Consider the following 17271-nt stretch of genomic DNA (forward strand, 5'->3'; position numbering starts at 1 on the left):
TTGGAGAAAACTAGGGTACCTCAATTAAGGTACCTAAGGTACCTAGGTCTCCATTGAGTCAAGATACTCCAGAGTCCTCAAATTCATCTTGAGGAGACTTGACATCATCTGTGCTGGCTAAGGTTGCCAATTTTGGCTCCTCTGTTCCTCAAGTGGACTGACTGGTTGCATCCCCAGTTTCCCTGCTCTATAGGAAGGCTGACTGAAACAGGCCTCCCATTTTTTAAGTTCATTTAATGTGGTCTTGTGTTCTCTGCTCTCTCCACTCCCCCTAAAATACCTCTGTTCCACAGGAGAGGAAAGCGGTGTTGTCAGGTTCTCCAACTCATAGGGCTCTTGGAAAGGCACCTGGAAACTGTTGCTTTCTTAAAATTTGGACTGAAAATGTTTCCAATTTCTCTTGTCCCTGTGCAAGGGAAAACGGCCTAGGATCTCCAGCTCACATGCCCCAAGCTCTCAAAGACTGAGGTTAGAGAGATTCTTCCAAACACAGGCATTTAATGTCATCAGGTGCTGAGGCCTCCTCTCAGTTGCAGGTTCCTTGGGTTCTCCCTAACTGAGGTGTCCTGGACCCTGCTGTGTTAAGGCTTTTCTGATACTCACTTCGAGAGCATCATAGGAACCCCCCACTGAGCTGTCAGAGGCCTAGCTGGACTTGGGCCCTTTTAAACTCAGACAATGCAGGTCACCACACATGGAGATATTGGAGCCGTCCCAAAACTGAGCACAGATCCACAGATTCAAAGATCATAGTGAAGCTTCCCTGGTCCCACAATCTGAAGCACTGCTTGCCCCTCCAAACTGAGATATTGTAGGGTGCTAAACTATTTTGAACAGAAAGGTACCTCTTTGGTACAAGCAAGGGGGGCTTAGCAGGTTGCTGGTTTTAGACAATTGATCATGATCTTTTTAAATTCCTCTTCTCTATTTCTTCTCCATGTGAGTCAAAAAACTATCATTCTTCATATAGCACCTGATTTGTTCCTTGGAGCAGCAGACTCCCAAGCTTAGGTTTCCTGGGCCTCTCCCTACTACGTCTTCTTTTGGACTTTCAAACTGAGGTATCACAAGCTCCCTAAATAAAGGAATCCCCCTCAGAAAGCCAAAACCAGTTGTCCTCAGGTTGACTTGAACAGAGGGGTCCTTCTGCCTGAGCAACACCGAGGTGCCTCAGGAGTCTGCCCTATTTACACAACCACATAAAACCCAGCAGAGGTCAGGGCATAAGAAATGCCACACAATTTCCACACTCACAGTGCGAAAAATCAGCAACTCATTCCAGGTGCTCTTTGGAAAGCACTGGGAAACATGATGGATGGATACTCTTTTTTCATCCCTGCAGGAAATAGGCATTAATTGATGGAAGTGGCATTCCTCTTTTCTGCCTTCAAAGTAACATAGGAAAGATTCAGTTGGTAATCTGGCAATTCAGGTTGCATACGGCCAGTTGACAAAGGCTGTAATCTCCAAAGGGAAGTGCCTTCTTTTGTTCTGGTTAAGTTCAGTCTTTTGTCTTTACTTGAGAGGTAGTTGGATGATAACACTCTAATAAATGATTGCCCTTTGTTTTGCTTAGGCTAGTGTTTTTAATTGTTTAGGACCGTTTAAGACTTCTAGTTAGGGACAGCTGTATGGAGACAGGACTCCAGAATTTGGTAAACAGCCTTTCTTTGTGCCTCCATTTCTTCCTAGAAGCAGAAGGTATGACCTAGCTCTCTGTTTGTTAAGTACAATTAATGCAAATAAAGTACTTAAGGAAAACATTAAGAAAATCCAACAGCCTTTCTGTCAGATACCCAATCAGAAATGGGGAAAAAAAAAAAAAAGGACATTGTTTCAGTATTGATTGTTTCAAAGAAATCACCGCAATAACTGGATTAGTTCAAGCTGTGTTGTCTGCACACAAGGCCTCATGTACTTAAGTTTCTTTATGCTAGTGTGATTCCTACCACTAGACTGAAAAGACAACGTCTCTATTCTCGTACACAACTTGAACTTGTTGCATAAGTATCTTGAACCTGGCTCAAAGATACAGCCTTCCTAAAAAGGAGAGCATACAATAAATGCAAACAAGAGGTTTAAAAGATTCAGTAAGTAAAATAAAATATACCATCATGAGAATCTGATGAAAAGGTTGATATTGATTGGTTGAGTTCAATTAATTCTTTATGCTACAAAAATAGCTTTTAAGTATTCAGCTGAACTGTTTCAAAACACATAAACCCCTAGCTAACTAAGACTTACTTTAGTTTTTGTAGCTCTAAAAAAAGGCCATAGAATCCTTGCAAATGATTAAATACTAAATTTAATCGGCTGGAAACCGCTCATTTTACATATGTATGATAAAAGTCCTGCAGGAAATAAACTGCCTCAGTATTGTTTGTGGAAGCCCTTCTTGTTAAGGGAAGCCAAATAACCACAACCAAACCAACTCCATTCCCTCCTCAAACATATCCCTGCTTATAAAAGAACACATTTCACTTCTAAGAATTGAACCTATCAAGTTTATTATAAAGGGCTACACTATTAAGATAAATTCTCAGTCCATTGGTATGTAACACAACCCTTGTTGACTACCTACAACAACAACAACAATTGCACAGAGTAGGGTAAATGACTTAACATGATTTTGTGCCCTGAATATTAAGATGATTTTTGGATGGTAGCATTATGATTAGCTATGGATTCAGCACAGTCGTATCACATGAAGAATGATATGCTGCTTCCAAAAAAAATGGAAAACAGCTACAGAAGAAAAACATCACCATTACAATGTGTCTGCGAAACACAACTAAACAAATTGATCCAACAATATACCTGGATAGCCTGTATGTAATTTTGAAATTATTGAAAAGCCTAATGTAAGAATTAGGCTCAAAGTTTCAAGCTCAGTATCTTCTTTCTTCTTTTTCCTCCAAGCTTGCTTTATCAGCTTTCCAGGACAAGTTAACATCCTCTCCCGCTTTAAGGCACGAGAGATTGTTTAACAGTGTTGGGAATACAACTTGCATAATAATCATAGTTCCTCAAAGCGGCAAGAACCCCAGCTGAGTTCATGTGTTTCACTTCCTTGTTATAATGAAATGAATTTCCATGGATATCAGTTATCTTGCCTGCAAAATAGAAAAAGCTGTATTCCAGCAAACACGATTTGGAGAGAGATAAGCTACCAGTACAAGTGATATAAGTAAAAACAGAGATAGGCTTTGGGTTGGGTACAGGCAGCTGTCTTCAGGTGTGAAATAATATCTTTGCTCCCTTTTTAAGCACAACAGCCTTTTCTTGGCTGAAATCAAACAACTGATGGTTTTCTTTTCCTTAAGCAATACTTAAATTCCTCATGTTTTAGAAAAACAATATGCATCTCTTCTGGATTACTTAAAATGTTTCCTGTGAATTTTATACATTGGCAATTGACAGGAAGGAAAGGAAAGCACAGACTGCAGTTCAAGTAAAGGCCACTATGATGCAGAAACACCACAGCTGATTTTAAATGAGTTTCTAGAAATCACCTTTGTAACAAGAGAGCAACATAAATCTTTATGCAAGCTAATTTAACCAAGAGATGCCTACATAACGAAGAGGCTAAATAAAGCACTGTGCTGCCCCAGATTGGTTGTTTTTTGTGCCTGAGCTAACCTGTTTAAAGCTATCCCAGTTATCAACATTATACTGTAGACTGCAGAAGAGACAGATAAATCATACCAAGCCCATTATGTTTGCGTGACAGAATTCAGGTGATATTAATACAATTTCATCTTACGTCTTGTAAAAGGTCTGTCAACATGAACAGCAGAAGTATGATAATTATCTAATTGTTGTTAATCAGGCTTCTCATAACTTTTCTAGCCCCTTAATCCCCAGAAAAACAAAGCGGTTTATTCTGTCTGGAAACCGCTCATTTTACTCAATTACACAAATGACTCAATTTGGGGGTTTATACATCTGAGCAACGACGGCATGATTTGGCCTGTTTTTGCTTTGAAGGATACAGTGCCCACATATTACACAGTAATATGTTATTAATAATGAACTACTACATCCAGTTAGTAGGACAATGTGATTTTATTGTAAAATAGTAGCCAGCAGAAAAAGAAGCCATTAGTTTGAAAATATCAATATACTCAGAAGTTTGGAATTTGGCCTTTTTTCATTATTTGACAGTTACTGACGATATTACTCCAGGGCAAAATAGATTATACAGTGCTTTCCAAAGCCTAATTTGCTATCCCTCTGGAGTTACTGTTGATTTCAAAGGGCTTGAGGCCCCTAGTATATCATGACTATTTAAAAAAAAAAAAAAATCAAATGTCCTTCCAAAGACATATTAAGAAATTATTTTTTTCTATGAAAAGTATTAAGAACTTAAAATTGTTGCAGTTTCACTTATCTCAGAAATACCTGTGAATATTATTAACTTACCTCCCACAGCATGTAAAATAGCTTCAGGTGCACATGTATCCCATTTCTTGCACCCAGGACTGGCAAATACATAAGCAGATGCCTTGCCTTCTATAAGCTGGATGATCTGTTACGAGTAGAGAGTAGTAATCATTGCAAAGGACGTAGGCATTCAGAAGCGGGGGGAAAGAAGCAAGAACAGGGATTAGATCAGCTTACTCTATACCCGTATGGTTAGAAAAGGAGCATCAACCACCCCCTTTCAGATTATTCCAAAAATTCTTACCAAGATTTAGAAAGCTATGATCTATTTTAGGTTGTTGCAAATATAGTCTATAGGATGAGAATCTTCTCTTCGCTTCAAAGACAAGATTTCTCGTCTTGTGCAAGTACTGAGAAAGTAAAGTGGAAACTATCTCCATGCTGTATTGGAGAGCTTATAGCCCTTGCGCATGTTGGGGAAAAGGGTGTGAAGGCTCCCTTTTTCCTAGGTGTGGAAGCATGATAAAACTAAGCATGCAGGAAATGAGTATTCCCTGGATACTGAGAAGGTTTGCAAAAGAAATACCACTGTGGGCTGGTTCTGTTTTTATCTTTTGATATCTGCTGCTAGATGGTTGGAGCAAAACCAGGAGGGCCATTCTTAGATAAGTACCAAATTCTTAACTCTACCTTACAACAAATGGAGTGCTAGGAAGAGAAGTTGGGCTAGAGAAGGAGGAAGACGACCCCTGCACATTCATGTAAGTAAACAAAAGGATTTCTTTCAAAATTCTTCACTCTTTTTCCAAAGAGTGCCTCCAACTGCCTCCAACCAATAGAAGATTTGGAGTTTGCATACCTTGTTTCCTGCTCCTCCAACTCTGATGACACTGTCTGGGTTCAAGGCACTAATGCAGTCATTTACCAGGGTGCTGCTGTGAGAACGGGTGGTAACAATGATGTGTTTCCCAGCAGGTGCTTCTGTGAGCTCAAATCCAAAGGCACCTATGCCCAAGACTCCCCAGATTGTCCTACCGAGTACAGCATCAGCTCCTGCCTATGCAGAAGGAGCACAGGCAGGGGGTCAGTGTTTAGTTTAAAACAGGAATGTAAAGGAATAGCTGGAGACATCTTTGCATCCTAGGGAGTATAATATTAATACTGAGATATACATTTAAATAGTGTCACTTAAAAAGAAACATTGTACAGCCCAGAGTGAGAAGCTAGGACACCTCAGCTCTTTCCCTCTAAGATAATGACTTGTAAAACCTTCAGTAGTAGATCATTCACTGTTTTTTCATCTGTGAAACTGTAGTGATGCATTACTGCCTGCCTCCAATGAGTGTGACAAATTAATGTTAGTATAATGCTCTACTTCAGGCACAATTTGTAACTGAAGATACCTTCATTGTCATTTCTGTATATTTCATCATATACACCACATGGAACATGTAGCGTCAGTGATGATGTGACTCACGTCAGCTCAAGAGCTTTCTCTTTAAATTACAGGAAGTCTTATTTCCTCATGTCCTTGGACGTTCTTTTTTTTTGCCTCACAAATAATACTGAAATAATCTCCTCACCTGTCTATATGCCTGAAGGGTGATGCAAATCCACCCTGAGATGAAGGTGATGTCTGAGGCCTGGCCTGATACACTCTAACCCAGCTGCCACCAACAGGTGCACTTGGTTTCTTTAGAGTGGGAGATTAATGCGAGTTACCATATATCATAAGTGCACCTTCCGCGTGGGCTTAGAATCTCTTATCCTAGAGTGCAAAAGCACTGATCTGCAAGTGTTTCAGAATATGACACTGCTTTACACGTACTGTAGAATTCATTACACAAGCCTTGAAACTCACTATGACTGTTAATAGGTCCTTGACATTCAGTTCTTGCAAACCAATAATCAAAACTGTATATAGAAAAACCTACCCTTACATTACAACATTAACTCCAATACACTGCTTTTTAGCTGAACGTGTGCTAACTGGAAACGTCTTAGAAGTGACAGTTACAAATCACCTAATGCTCTCAAGCAGATCGATGCATTTAATACCTCATAGTTGTAATACGGCTGGTTAATAACTCCTGCTATTGCTTTGCCTCCATAAGCAATTCCAATAAGAACTGTTACGTGGTCAAGGAGACCTGTACAGAAACAATAAAAATGTAGTTAGGCTTGAAAAAGAGAAACTAAAGGTATTCAAAAAACTCCTGAACATTTAAGCGTTCAATAAAAGTCCACAAACCAATATGGAAGGTGCATATGCAACATGAAAGGTCTTAAAATGCAAATACTAATCAGAATTTTCAGATGTAATAAGTTCCTTAACATGCCTTTTTTTCTGTGCAAAAAAAAAAAAAATGCCCTGGATAATTCATATTAGGAAAATTCAAATTACATTGTAATTAATACATAATGAGAATGAAATTCAAAGATACAACTACCTAGTAGTATATGGGTGACATTCTTCTAAATTTGGGACCCGAATTCTTTAGTAGTACTCAAAACCAAGTAATTCAATAGCAGTTGGACAACCTTTCTTTCCTGGGGTGAGGAGGAGGATGGGAGGGAAATCTGATGCAAAGAAACGATGTTAATCGACTAAAAGATTCAACAAGAGGCTGAAGAAAGTTTTTGACATGTTGATTTTTTCTGCATATTAGGATCTATCCTATGGACACAAATTAGGCCTTGCTGAAAACAGTTTCCTTCCATGACCAAAAAATTATGATTTTAGGGGAAGTTTTTGTTCTATTTTAAAAGGGTTACAAATACAGCTATAACATTTAGATAGTCTGAGACAGGAATGTAAATATAATTGAGCGTATTCCCATACAAACAGGAGATTTAGTTCCACAATAAAGAGTATGTGCAAAATAGTAAGTGTATTTTGCTAAAATTTTTTTAAGACATCCCACTAGCAATCAAAGGCAGCAAAGGTTTCTCCTGTAGAAAGTGTTGAGGGCCCTCAGTTCCCTGAAACGACAAAACTCGTGGGCACTCAGCAGCCCATCAGGGGTATTCAGTACTGGCAGGAAGCAAAATAAGTGATTAAAAAATTCCATAGAACTTAAAATATACAAGCAACATCAGCTTATAGAAAACAATGTCTTCAACTTCTATCATCTGCAAAGCCATGTGCATGTATGCGCTACTTTATTAATCAGAATTGAAAGAGAAGCCAACCTTCAGTGTATTCTTTGGTCCCATCCAGAGGATCAACCCAGACAACAAGCTTAAAAAAAAAAAAAAAAAAAAAAAAAGGAACAACATGAACAAATACAAATCATATTAATTAACATGCAAAATATGTACTTTTTTAATGCTCGTAGGGAGGGGAACTTTACAATAGCGATGATATTAAACAGACATTCTAACTTCTTAGCATTATGATATACAAGACTGAAGTCTACATTAATATTTTACACTAAAGAAAAAGACACACACTGAGTGGAACTTGTCAGCAAATAGCTTAACAGAGATATCAAGACTGAAATTAAACATGGAAGTGACATTACTTTCTCAAGTCCAAAGTTGGTTCATTCCAAATAAACTTGAATCACAAAGTGTAAGGAAGCAGATTTCCATTTCCTGTAAGGGTACACAAGGATATGCAGCATTTCCATCTTTTGAGCTGTGAGTCTCATGAGTACCTTTCAGCATTCAAGGCAAAAAGAGAAACTGACAACACTGAAATAACTTATTTTGTTCCTTAATAATTTCTTAGTTAAAATCAGTAATATCGATAGATGACGGTAAAACATGCAGCCATATGTGTAACATTACCTCTTCCTCTTTAATTCCTGCATACTGAGGAGGACAAGTTTTCTTTAGTATTTCTTCACAATGGCCATCTTCAATCAATTCTTCACTTACATCATGAGGGGGCAGTTCCTAACAAAAAGATACTCAAAATTATTAGTAGAAGGTACTGGGCTCCATCTCAATTTGCCTTAGGATTTGCTTGCAGCTCTCTTGACAAAGTCAGTGCAATAGAAAGATGACTGGGATGGAAATAAACTTTTTCCTAAACCTGCCAATGCAAATTGCAATGCAAGTTATGTTGTTAGTGTGAAATGAGTTAGGTCCTTACCTCTTCTCCTATGATTGTCACTTTGGGGAACTTCCGTGCCAGTGAAGCACAAATGCTCATTTGTACCAGTCGATCAGCTTTGGTCTGTAAGTCATTGGCTCCACACTGTCAAAGGATAGATAGGAATCTGTTTATTAAAACAAACAAACAAAACAGTACAACGGCCTTTATGACTCTGAATACCTACCTTGCAATCAAAAAGAAGTCTAATTTGACAAATTATCAGCCTAAAAAATAGTCTGAAGAGAGGCAGGCTAAAGACTGAAAAAGTCAATGAGGCAGACCTTATCTCCTTGTTCACCTCAGAGCTAAGATACACTGGTATCTTAAGGACACTCACCTCAATGCTGTACATGCTGTGTCTCTCTGATACACTGATTGTGATGGTGTGCTCTTTCCCCCCGCTGAGGTGCTCTCCCCCGCCCAACCTGACCTCTCCGTAAACAGCACATAGCCACAGTCTAATTAAGCATGTGCCCACCCAAATACGGTTGGTATGCAAATATGACTATGAGTCAACCATCTTACCCCATAAATAGGAGGCAGCCCAGAGTCTGTTGAGCTCTCCTGCACACCAGTGGGCTGCATGGCAGACTCTCCCCTTGAGTAGGGATGCCTCGCAAGGTTACTCCTCGAGGTCGAGAGATGCCTTACCCGCAACAGATCCTTGGAAGAGACTAATAGCATGCTAAAACTTTGCAAACTTTGCTAAGTTACATCTCTGATTGATTGCGCACATAATCCTTTAGACATAAACCCTTGACCAAGTCTGTGACTAAAGACTGGATCCAGATTAGATCAGACTCCTCTGAAGAGGAGTTTGGAAAGCAAGGGGGTCCATTCTGAACCTCATGACTCAACAAGAAGGTCTCCTTGACACTTTCATCTGACCCTGTGCTCCACGCAGTAAATAACCAAGTCAACCTTGCCAGTGACCCGTGTTAAATCACTGTCTTATTTATGATTGAACTTTTGTTAAATCACTATCTTTCCTCAGTAAAACCTATTGCTGCTTCTCTCTTATGAGTGAAGTGCATCACTCCTCACTCATCTGCGACAACTGATGTAACTGTACTGCATGTCTATTTGTGTAAATGCTACGCTATATACAGAACAAATTAATGCAAGTATAAAGTCTGATATAATACAAGAGGGAAAAACAGAAATTACATGTTAACAAGGTAAAAAAAGTTTGAACGGTCACTGGAGAAACAAGGTAAATTAGGAAAGAGAAGAAATATAGAGGTGTTTTTTATACAAGCTGTGTTAAGGTTAGATAAGAGAGATGATCCTTGATTCTATGAAAAGGGTAGTAGTAACGAAGTGGGGCAATATTATCTTAATATACAGATTTTGAAACTGGCATGGAAACATTACGTTCTCATGTTCCCAAGGTTAAAGATGTAAAAATTGCAATGTTAAAAGCCCCAAAAGATATGTGAGGCCAGGGACACAATGAGAGATTTAAAAGTCCAATTAATCTAGCTTGTTAAAAGGAACGGAAACAATTATGATGTATAAACTACTGAGTAGTAACAGGCTCTTTATTCTAGCAGAGAGGACATTAGAAATGTCAAAAACTAACCCAAGAAATTAAATTGGGCAGTAACTCCTACACATTTTTCCCAGCAAAAATACTCTAGAGAAAACCATGGCTCTGCCATCTCAAGATGACGTGAAACAACGACTGAAAGCCTTTCTAAAGACGTACTGCAGCCACAAACATTGCTAGGGGGGTTATGGTGGTTTCTTCTTAAATATCAGTATCCTGCTACAGGAAATAAGTAATTCAATAATACTTTCTAGTCTTTACCTTCATTAATTGATGAATGGAGGAGCCCTTTAGCATGATCCAGGGATAGAATCTCAGTAAGACAGTAGTGCTGTGAGCACAGGAATTAATAAAGCCGGTTCATCCAATGATTTGTGTCTTAGCTGAGTTCAAGAAAGAATTTACTTATCTGCTTGTATCTTATTTGGTGACAACGTGGAAGCTGTTTTATTCAGCTACGGAAATTAGCCATAGGGATGGAAGAGTATAGGTTAATTTTGCATGCTCAAAACCTAGTCCTGCCATTATCTGATTGCCTGTTTTTAGGAAACTTAAAGATACTTTGTTTCTTTGACATTTCCCTCTCAGTCCCTAATAAATTTGGTTGAACTCAGCACTGTGTTCAGACCTAGGAAGATCAAGTTATTGGTGTCCTTGTTTCCAGGAATCCAAGCTAATAAAAACAATGTGCCGTGTTCTTCACAACAGTCATCAATGATGGAAGAACAGCTGGACAAGGAGTCTACCTACCAAAAAAAAAAAAAAGTAAAAGTGATACAAGGAGAAGCAAAGGAAATGGAGAGCTTAGGGTTGACTGGGAGAAAGAAAACTCAAAGTCAGGGAGAGAGACTAGCTAAAAAATCCAACCGATCCACTTTTGCTCATCTAGATAAATGATTTTTGATCACGACAAATGATCAAGACAAATCATTGAGGCAAATGTTGCAAGGGAAAAGGTGGAACTCTGGGTCTTCCTATCTTTTCTAAAGCTTTCACAGTGATGCCTGCTGGAATTCGTCTCAGTGGTGTTTTCTGAGTGCAGAAAGGAGGCAAAAGGTGACAGGCAGCACTTCTGTTCTTGCACATCTCTCTCCTCTCCAGGCTGTAGAGCAGACAGATATACATACAAGTTCTCTCGCTCACTCTCTTCACCAGCCACCTTTTACAAGAAACTTGCAGGAATTCTCTGCGGTCAGTAGCTCCTCTAAACAGGAACCTTTCCTGTAAATCATTGTTTTCAATATGATTTTGTATGTTTATTGTTTGTTGTCTTCATAAAGAAAAGTTCATATAAGCAGTCATCTTATTTATAACCAGTATCACCTGTTCCTCTTGTTCATTTTACCTGATCAATTATAGAGCTTAAGATGTGCTCATTTGCTGGTTTTATTACATTAGAAAATGTAATGAGCTGATGTAAATCGCTGATTTACTGGGAATAATATTAACACAGCTGCATTTTTTTAAAATGAAACTGAATTAGTTGATAAAACCCAGCATTTCCTTTTTAGTTAAGTTTACCTTAATCTTGCTGGACTGCAAAGTTTAACAAAACTTCCTTATGTATTTAAAATTAACTGGATAATCAGGCTAACTTCAGACAGTGCTTCCTTTGTGCCTCTAGACAAAAGTATTTTAAGGCATACTATATAGCTATCTTACAAGATTTTCCAAGAACCTAAAAGCAGGTTCAGTGGGAGAGCCAGATCTATTTACATACTTTTGAAAAGCCTGCTATGCTTTTGAAAACATGGATCATTACCTTCCAGGTTTTTACAGTTCTCTGCCCCCCCCACACCTAATCTTAATTGCCTAGGAAAAAAAAGCAAAATTTGCATGTTTTCTCAGTGGTGAATATACTTGACCAAGTGGATAAAAAGAAAACTTTCTTTTTGCATCTACTGGCTGAACTGACACTAGAAGTCATAGAGGATCAGGCTTCTTTGCACAAATGGCTGAACATACTAACTTTTTGAAAAATGTAAATATCGGCAATCACTTCAAAATAAATACTGAAAATGATATAGATAGTTAAGGCAGTCCATAATATTGTGACATACCTATAAAGCTTGAATTAACCTTCCAAGTTCATTCCACCGATCCCAGTATTGTAGTTAAAACCAAGAACCTGGCTCATCAGTGCAGCATACTAACTTACAGTAAATTAAGAATTTAATGCAGATGGTTGCAATTTCATTTCTATTTTATATTTAGAATTAAATATGAAGTTCCAAATTAATGTTGAAGAGCCTAAGGTTCTCTTTTTTGTTTTAAGAAACAAAACACAGATTCATCTTATTCCAAAATGATTAAGGCACGCAATACTAAATGCTATACTATAGATATTAGAACGCAGGTATGGAAATTCCTTGGAATTATTATGAATCCTGACATGCTATCCAAAGTCTGTGTTTTGTGAAGGAAATCCAGACAAAATTATGGTGTGTTCCTTTTAGGTGCCTGAACATCCTTTAGAAATATGGGTCAAAATACATTATTTCTCTAGTGCTCTTTTAATCCTTGAATAAGGAATATTCCTTACATCAAAGAGGTAAGGCTGAGTATCTTGGATTGTTTTTATTTCCATCTCTATTTGCATAAGAGCAGTCTGATCTTCAAAAATACCTCCTTGACCTGCATCTAACTCGGCATTAGTAAGAGAAATGAAATTGGAACAAAGTAAAACAAATACCTTTTCCACTATCCCCAGATCTCCGGTAGCCATTACATTTCTAACAATTCTTGCAGCTTTTTCTGCAACAGAATATGCAGAGGCCACCACTCGCATGAGTAGAGTTGGAGAAGAAGCCATACTGAATGCTGAAAACAAACAAAAAGCAAATTTGTAAGCTTCCTTTGACATTAGAAAGGAGAAGAAGGGAAATATTTTACATAAATAACATTCCAAACACATGTAAGTTATTTATTTAAGCTGAGTAGAAAGGGGACAGTGAGTTGCTGCACATCAGTAGTCAAAAAGTGAGCTGTGATTTAAAAAAAAACAACACAATTAATATAACACAAGGATATGAAACCTACTCAAGCTATTTCAGACAAGAGTTTCAAATATTCATGCTCTGGCAGTTAACCTGTTTTTCATCACTAAATTAAAACTAGCATAAAAAAATAGCAGCAGCAAACATCTTTATCGTAAAAGTTAAGAAAAAAATGTAAATAGTCTACAGTGGATTACGCATGTACTAAATTCATTTTTTCAGAACTGAACCTACAGAGTTGGTTTCTGTTCAGATTCAAACACAAGGCTATCAGAAAGTATGACAAGAACAGCTTCACTTTTTTTAAACAGATGAAACAGGCTTTTGTAGATGGCCTGACTGTAGGTACAAAATAGGCTGATTACCTGCAGATATTGCAAACACTACACTCGTATGTGAAAGTCCGTTCATCTCCATTTTACGATCCTTTCTCTATTTCTGTAAACTTCTCTTGATTTTTTGATAGAAACCTAATTCTATTCCCCTGCTCTTCTCAACATTGTATATCCTATCTTTCTTCCTGTTGTATTGTGTTTTACCTCTGTTCCCCAGAATGCTTCAGTGCAGTTTAGTCCCAACTAAAAAGATAAACTACCCCTCTTGCAAAACACCAATAACCCTCCATTCCTCCCTCCTTTCATCTACCTCAGGAATAAGAATTATTCACAACCCCTCTGTAATTTTAAAGTGCAGAGCTAATTGCTTTTTATTGTTTTCCCGTCATTTTCTTTTAATCTATGGAGACTGCCTACTTTTTGGACTGTGCTTGTATATATGATATACTTCAAAGTTAATCACTTGAGCACAGAGCCAGAAAAAATACAGAAAAAGAAGTCATTAGCAACTGAATCAAAGATGATATATATTAGGCTTGCCTCACAGTCACATAGTATTTGCAGCAATTGCAGCAGGTATTGCATAAGCAGCAATCAGTCATTATATGATATCGTTCCTTTATTGCTTGAGAAATCTACTGAATATAGTAAAGTATCATATAATGAGGTGATAAGACCTGCTACTGTAGATGATGTTGAGGTGACCTCAAGTTCACGTTTGTTTAAAGTAAACTTAAACAGCAAAACTACAGGCATCAAAAACCCACACTTAGGCGATTTTCTAACCTTTTCTAACATTTTGGAAACACTGTACAAGCATCTCAAAAAGTCAGAAGAGCACTGAAGCTAAAAGAGGAGACTGATTGTATAGGTACATTCAAAAGCACAGTTGCTAACGTTAATAATTACTTACTGCTCATGGAAGGGAGCAAAGTGCTCTGGAGTAATGTAAAATAGCCAAGGTCCATGCCCAAAGCATATTCAATCTCTCTTGGACAGATAACAATAGGTACAGAGGAAATTTTGAAAACACTATCTGTGGCAAAAAGCAACTCTTAAAACAATTGAAAGTAAGAGAGCAAATATGTGTCATAACACATGGGAAAACAGATATTATTTTAATTATGTGAAACAAGTTAGCAGGAAGGAAGATTGAATGTAGTTCATTCCATAATAACACAAAAAACCCAGCAACATCCCAGCAACTCTGTGTGCCGTTATGGATGATACCATTTGCATGACAGAGGTAAGATCTGCTCACCAGATTCCTTGGTTTCCTACAATTTGCTGCTAAGTATATTACTCCTGCATGCATTCCATCTGGAACGTGAGCACTTTTGAGAGAGACAGTAGAAAATCTAGCAGATTAGAGGGAAAGCTTGGGGTTATCCTCGGCTCAGCTTCTGATTCTTCATATGAATCTGTTTCTGCTTTCTAAAATTAGGTTAAAACTTACTTCTAATAAATGTTTATTAAATAAACTTTCAAAAACCTCAGAAGGCAATACAGAAATACTATCTTACACTCTTAACGACTGAGCCTGGATGTTTTAGCCACCTTTCTTGGATATTCTTAAAGGAAACAAATCTCCTTTCTTTCTGTAGTGAACATGCCTGAAATCTACGTACAAAGCTTAACGTTAGTAAATCTGTTGTGTGGCACATTTTCCAGTGAGTTCGACACCTTTTTGGTTATTTAGGTAAGTGTATGTGCTAGTTGCCCGTAAGTACCTCATCTCTGTCAATTTGTCGATCTCTAATTGATTAGTTTGTTCCTAAGTTCATGACACATTCTTTCTGATGAGGAAAATGTCTAACGTATGCTTCCACAATCCATCGAAGAATATATTGCTTGCTTTAGACAAACAAATTTGACTCTTAGAACTCTGTACAGCTTACAAGGATTGCAGAGCAACTGCCCCCCAAATTTAAATTTGCCTACTATTTTCAAAAAACATCTCGTCCCCCACGGACCATCCATCCTTTCCCCCAGCCTTAGTAACCATACTGTTCAATATAATGGTCTCAGCTTGACGAGTCCACCTACTTTTCAAATAAATGAGTTCTCCAATTCTTGTTATACATTGTAAGCTTGAGGTCTATTTAAAAATTACAGAATGGCTGCCACCATTAATTTATCAAAATAGGTATGAAGTACCTGCTGATGTTGACATTGTACTGTCTTTTCTGAAAACACATTCATTTTCAGGTCTATAATTTCATGTGACGAAAGGAGAAAATGAACATCATGTACAGCAAGCCTTTAAACGCAAGTGCTAAAATATATCTTCTTCCTCTGCATTATTCAATGCCCAAGAGACTACAGCTCCCTATTTATTTACAATAACCTTTATCTCACATCTTCTAAAAAATGAAATTTTCAATTTGCATATTGCTTAGCTTAAGGAAATAAGAGTATTTATCCACTATCAGTTGTCTAGCATTTAGAGTTTTCAAATTAATTTAGTGCACTGTTTTATTTAAAAAGATACCATTTAAAATAAAACAATGCCATTCCACTAGGAACATAAAAGTTGTCTCCTTTTATAAGCAATTGACAAAAGGCAAAATTATTTCTATTTTGCAGACAGCTTTAATAGGAAGAACTGCCTTTCTCTCCACCTTTACCTGGGTCCAGCAGGTCCTTGTGGGAAGGACACCACAGTCCTTACCACCACAGTCCAGAACTTCAGGTCCTTAAGACTAGTATGTTCACTGTTTTTTAAAAAATCAAATGCCTAATTCTCTTGCAAATAGCATTCCCACTGGTAAACTGCCTACAGTTCAGTCCAATCCAGACACTGTTACTTAACGCTAAACAGCGCTCTCTTAAAGTCATTTCACTGAGCACTACGTAATTTAAAAAAGACGGTTGTGGATTACTGAGAAAGATCTCAGCTTTTGCAATAGCTAACTCACCTCCTTCAGTCTTTTTCCTTGTTCTCAGCAGTATCATCTTACACTTTTCATGTAATTGAGCAATAAACTGGTTTATTTAAAGGGACGCTGCCAAAATTAGCCTGCATGTAAGTTTTTTATTTATGCGAACAATACGCAGCTTAAAAAAGATCCTTCTTACTAAAATATTTTTAATTTTAACCTATGCTATAAAAAAATCTCTTCACTCCACAGGAATAGTCCCACATTTATGAGTCGACGATAGTCACTGTGAAGAGATGACAGGGGAGAAAACGCTTTAAGTTCACCTTTGCAATCGATTAAATAATCAAAAATCAACTTTCAGCTCCTCACCTCCCAAAACACCTTTTGAAAAAGCAACAATCTCCTTCCTCAGAATAATTATTCTGCTGTCAGGTAATAAACCATTACCTTTGCTGTTGTTCTTCTCCAGGCAGGCTCTTTATATTAACACTCCCGTATCTATGTCTAACGACACATATAATTAGCTACGTGCGCGATCCTTTAAAACCCTGAGTGAAAACACTCCGAATCGCACCTTCAGGCTGCAGGTACTACTTTTACAAAGGCAGAAACGCACCCAGCTCCTTCCTGCTCCGGCCAGCCGCCGGGGAGGCCGAAACGCCCCCATCCCGCCCCGCTCCCCTGCCCTGCCCTGCGCGCCGCCCGCTGCCGCGCCGCTCACACAGCGCCGGCCGCCAACGAGCGCCGCGCCGGCGCAACGGCCGCGCTCCCCCGCGCGCCGCCGGGGGGGGGGGGGGCGGCAGAGGGAGCAGAACGTGCCGCTCCCCGCGTCGGCCGGACCCCGCCCCCTCCCCCGCCTGCCGCAGGGCTCGCCCTGGCGTACCGGGCCGGAAGCGCGCGCCGCCTGCCCTTCCGCTCACCCTCCGCGGAGCGAGAAAAACGCGTTGTGACCTAGCGCGTCCCTTGCCGCGGCCCGTCGCCGCCTCGGCGCTTTCCGTAGCGAGGGCGGAAGTGTTTCCTCAGC

General features: G+C 38.7%; 2 protein-coding genes across 10 annotated transcripts in view; one reads left to right on the forward strand and one right to left on the reverse strand.

Annotated features, from left to right (window-relative positions):
* Positions 1-2481: 2481 nt before the first annotated feature.
* Positions 2482-17248, reverse strand: BPNT1 (3'(2'), 5'-bisphosphate nucleotidase 1). 9 transcript variants are annotated; one of them, XM_068939890.1, is made up of 10 exons: positions 17168-17248; positions 16284-16530; positions 12727-12854; positions 8483-8587; positions 8176-8283; positions 7576-7624; positions 6442-6533; positions 5243-5440; positions 4423-4528; positions 2482-3113 (listed from the first exon to the last, which is right to left on the reverse strand). In XM_068939890.1, the coding sequence occupies exons 2-10, from the start codon at positions 16318-16320 to the stop codon at positions 2965-2967; spliced, it is 972 nt and encodes a 323-aa protein (XP_068795991.1). In that variant the 5' UTR covers positions 16321-16530; positions 17168-17248; the 3' UTR covers positions 2482-2964. The 9 variants fall into 9 exon arrangements, with proteins under 9 accessions (XP_068795991.1, XP_068795990.1, XP_068795992.1 ...); XM_068939889.1 differs by having other exon boundaries at positions 17131-17236; XM_068939891.1 differs by lacking the exon at positions 16284-16530 and adding an exon at positions 16695-16751 and having other exon boundaries at positions 17131-17179.
* Positions 16559-17271, forward strand: part of IARS2 (isoleucyl-tRNA synthetase 2, mitochondrial) — a 31128-nt gene continuing 30415 nt past the window's right edge. The window contains exon 1 of the mRNA XM_068939888.1: positions 16559-16679. The gene's annotated coding sequence lies outside the window, so the exon portion shown is untranslated. The remainder of the gene's footprint in view (positions 16680-17271) is intronic.

The sequence above is a fragment of the Struthio camelus genome, chromosome 3, assembly GCF_040807025.1.
Source record: "Struthio camelus isolate bStrCam1 chromosome 3, bStrCam1.hap1, whole genome shotgun sequence".
In the NCBI taxonomy this organism is placed as follows: Eukaryota; Metazoa; Chordata; class Aves; order Struthioniformes; family Struthionidae; genus Struthio; species Struthio camelus.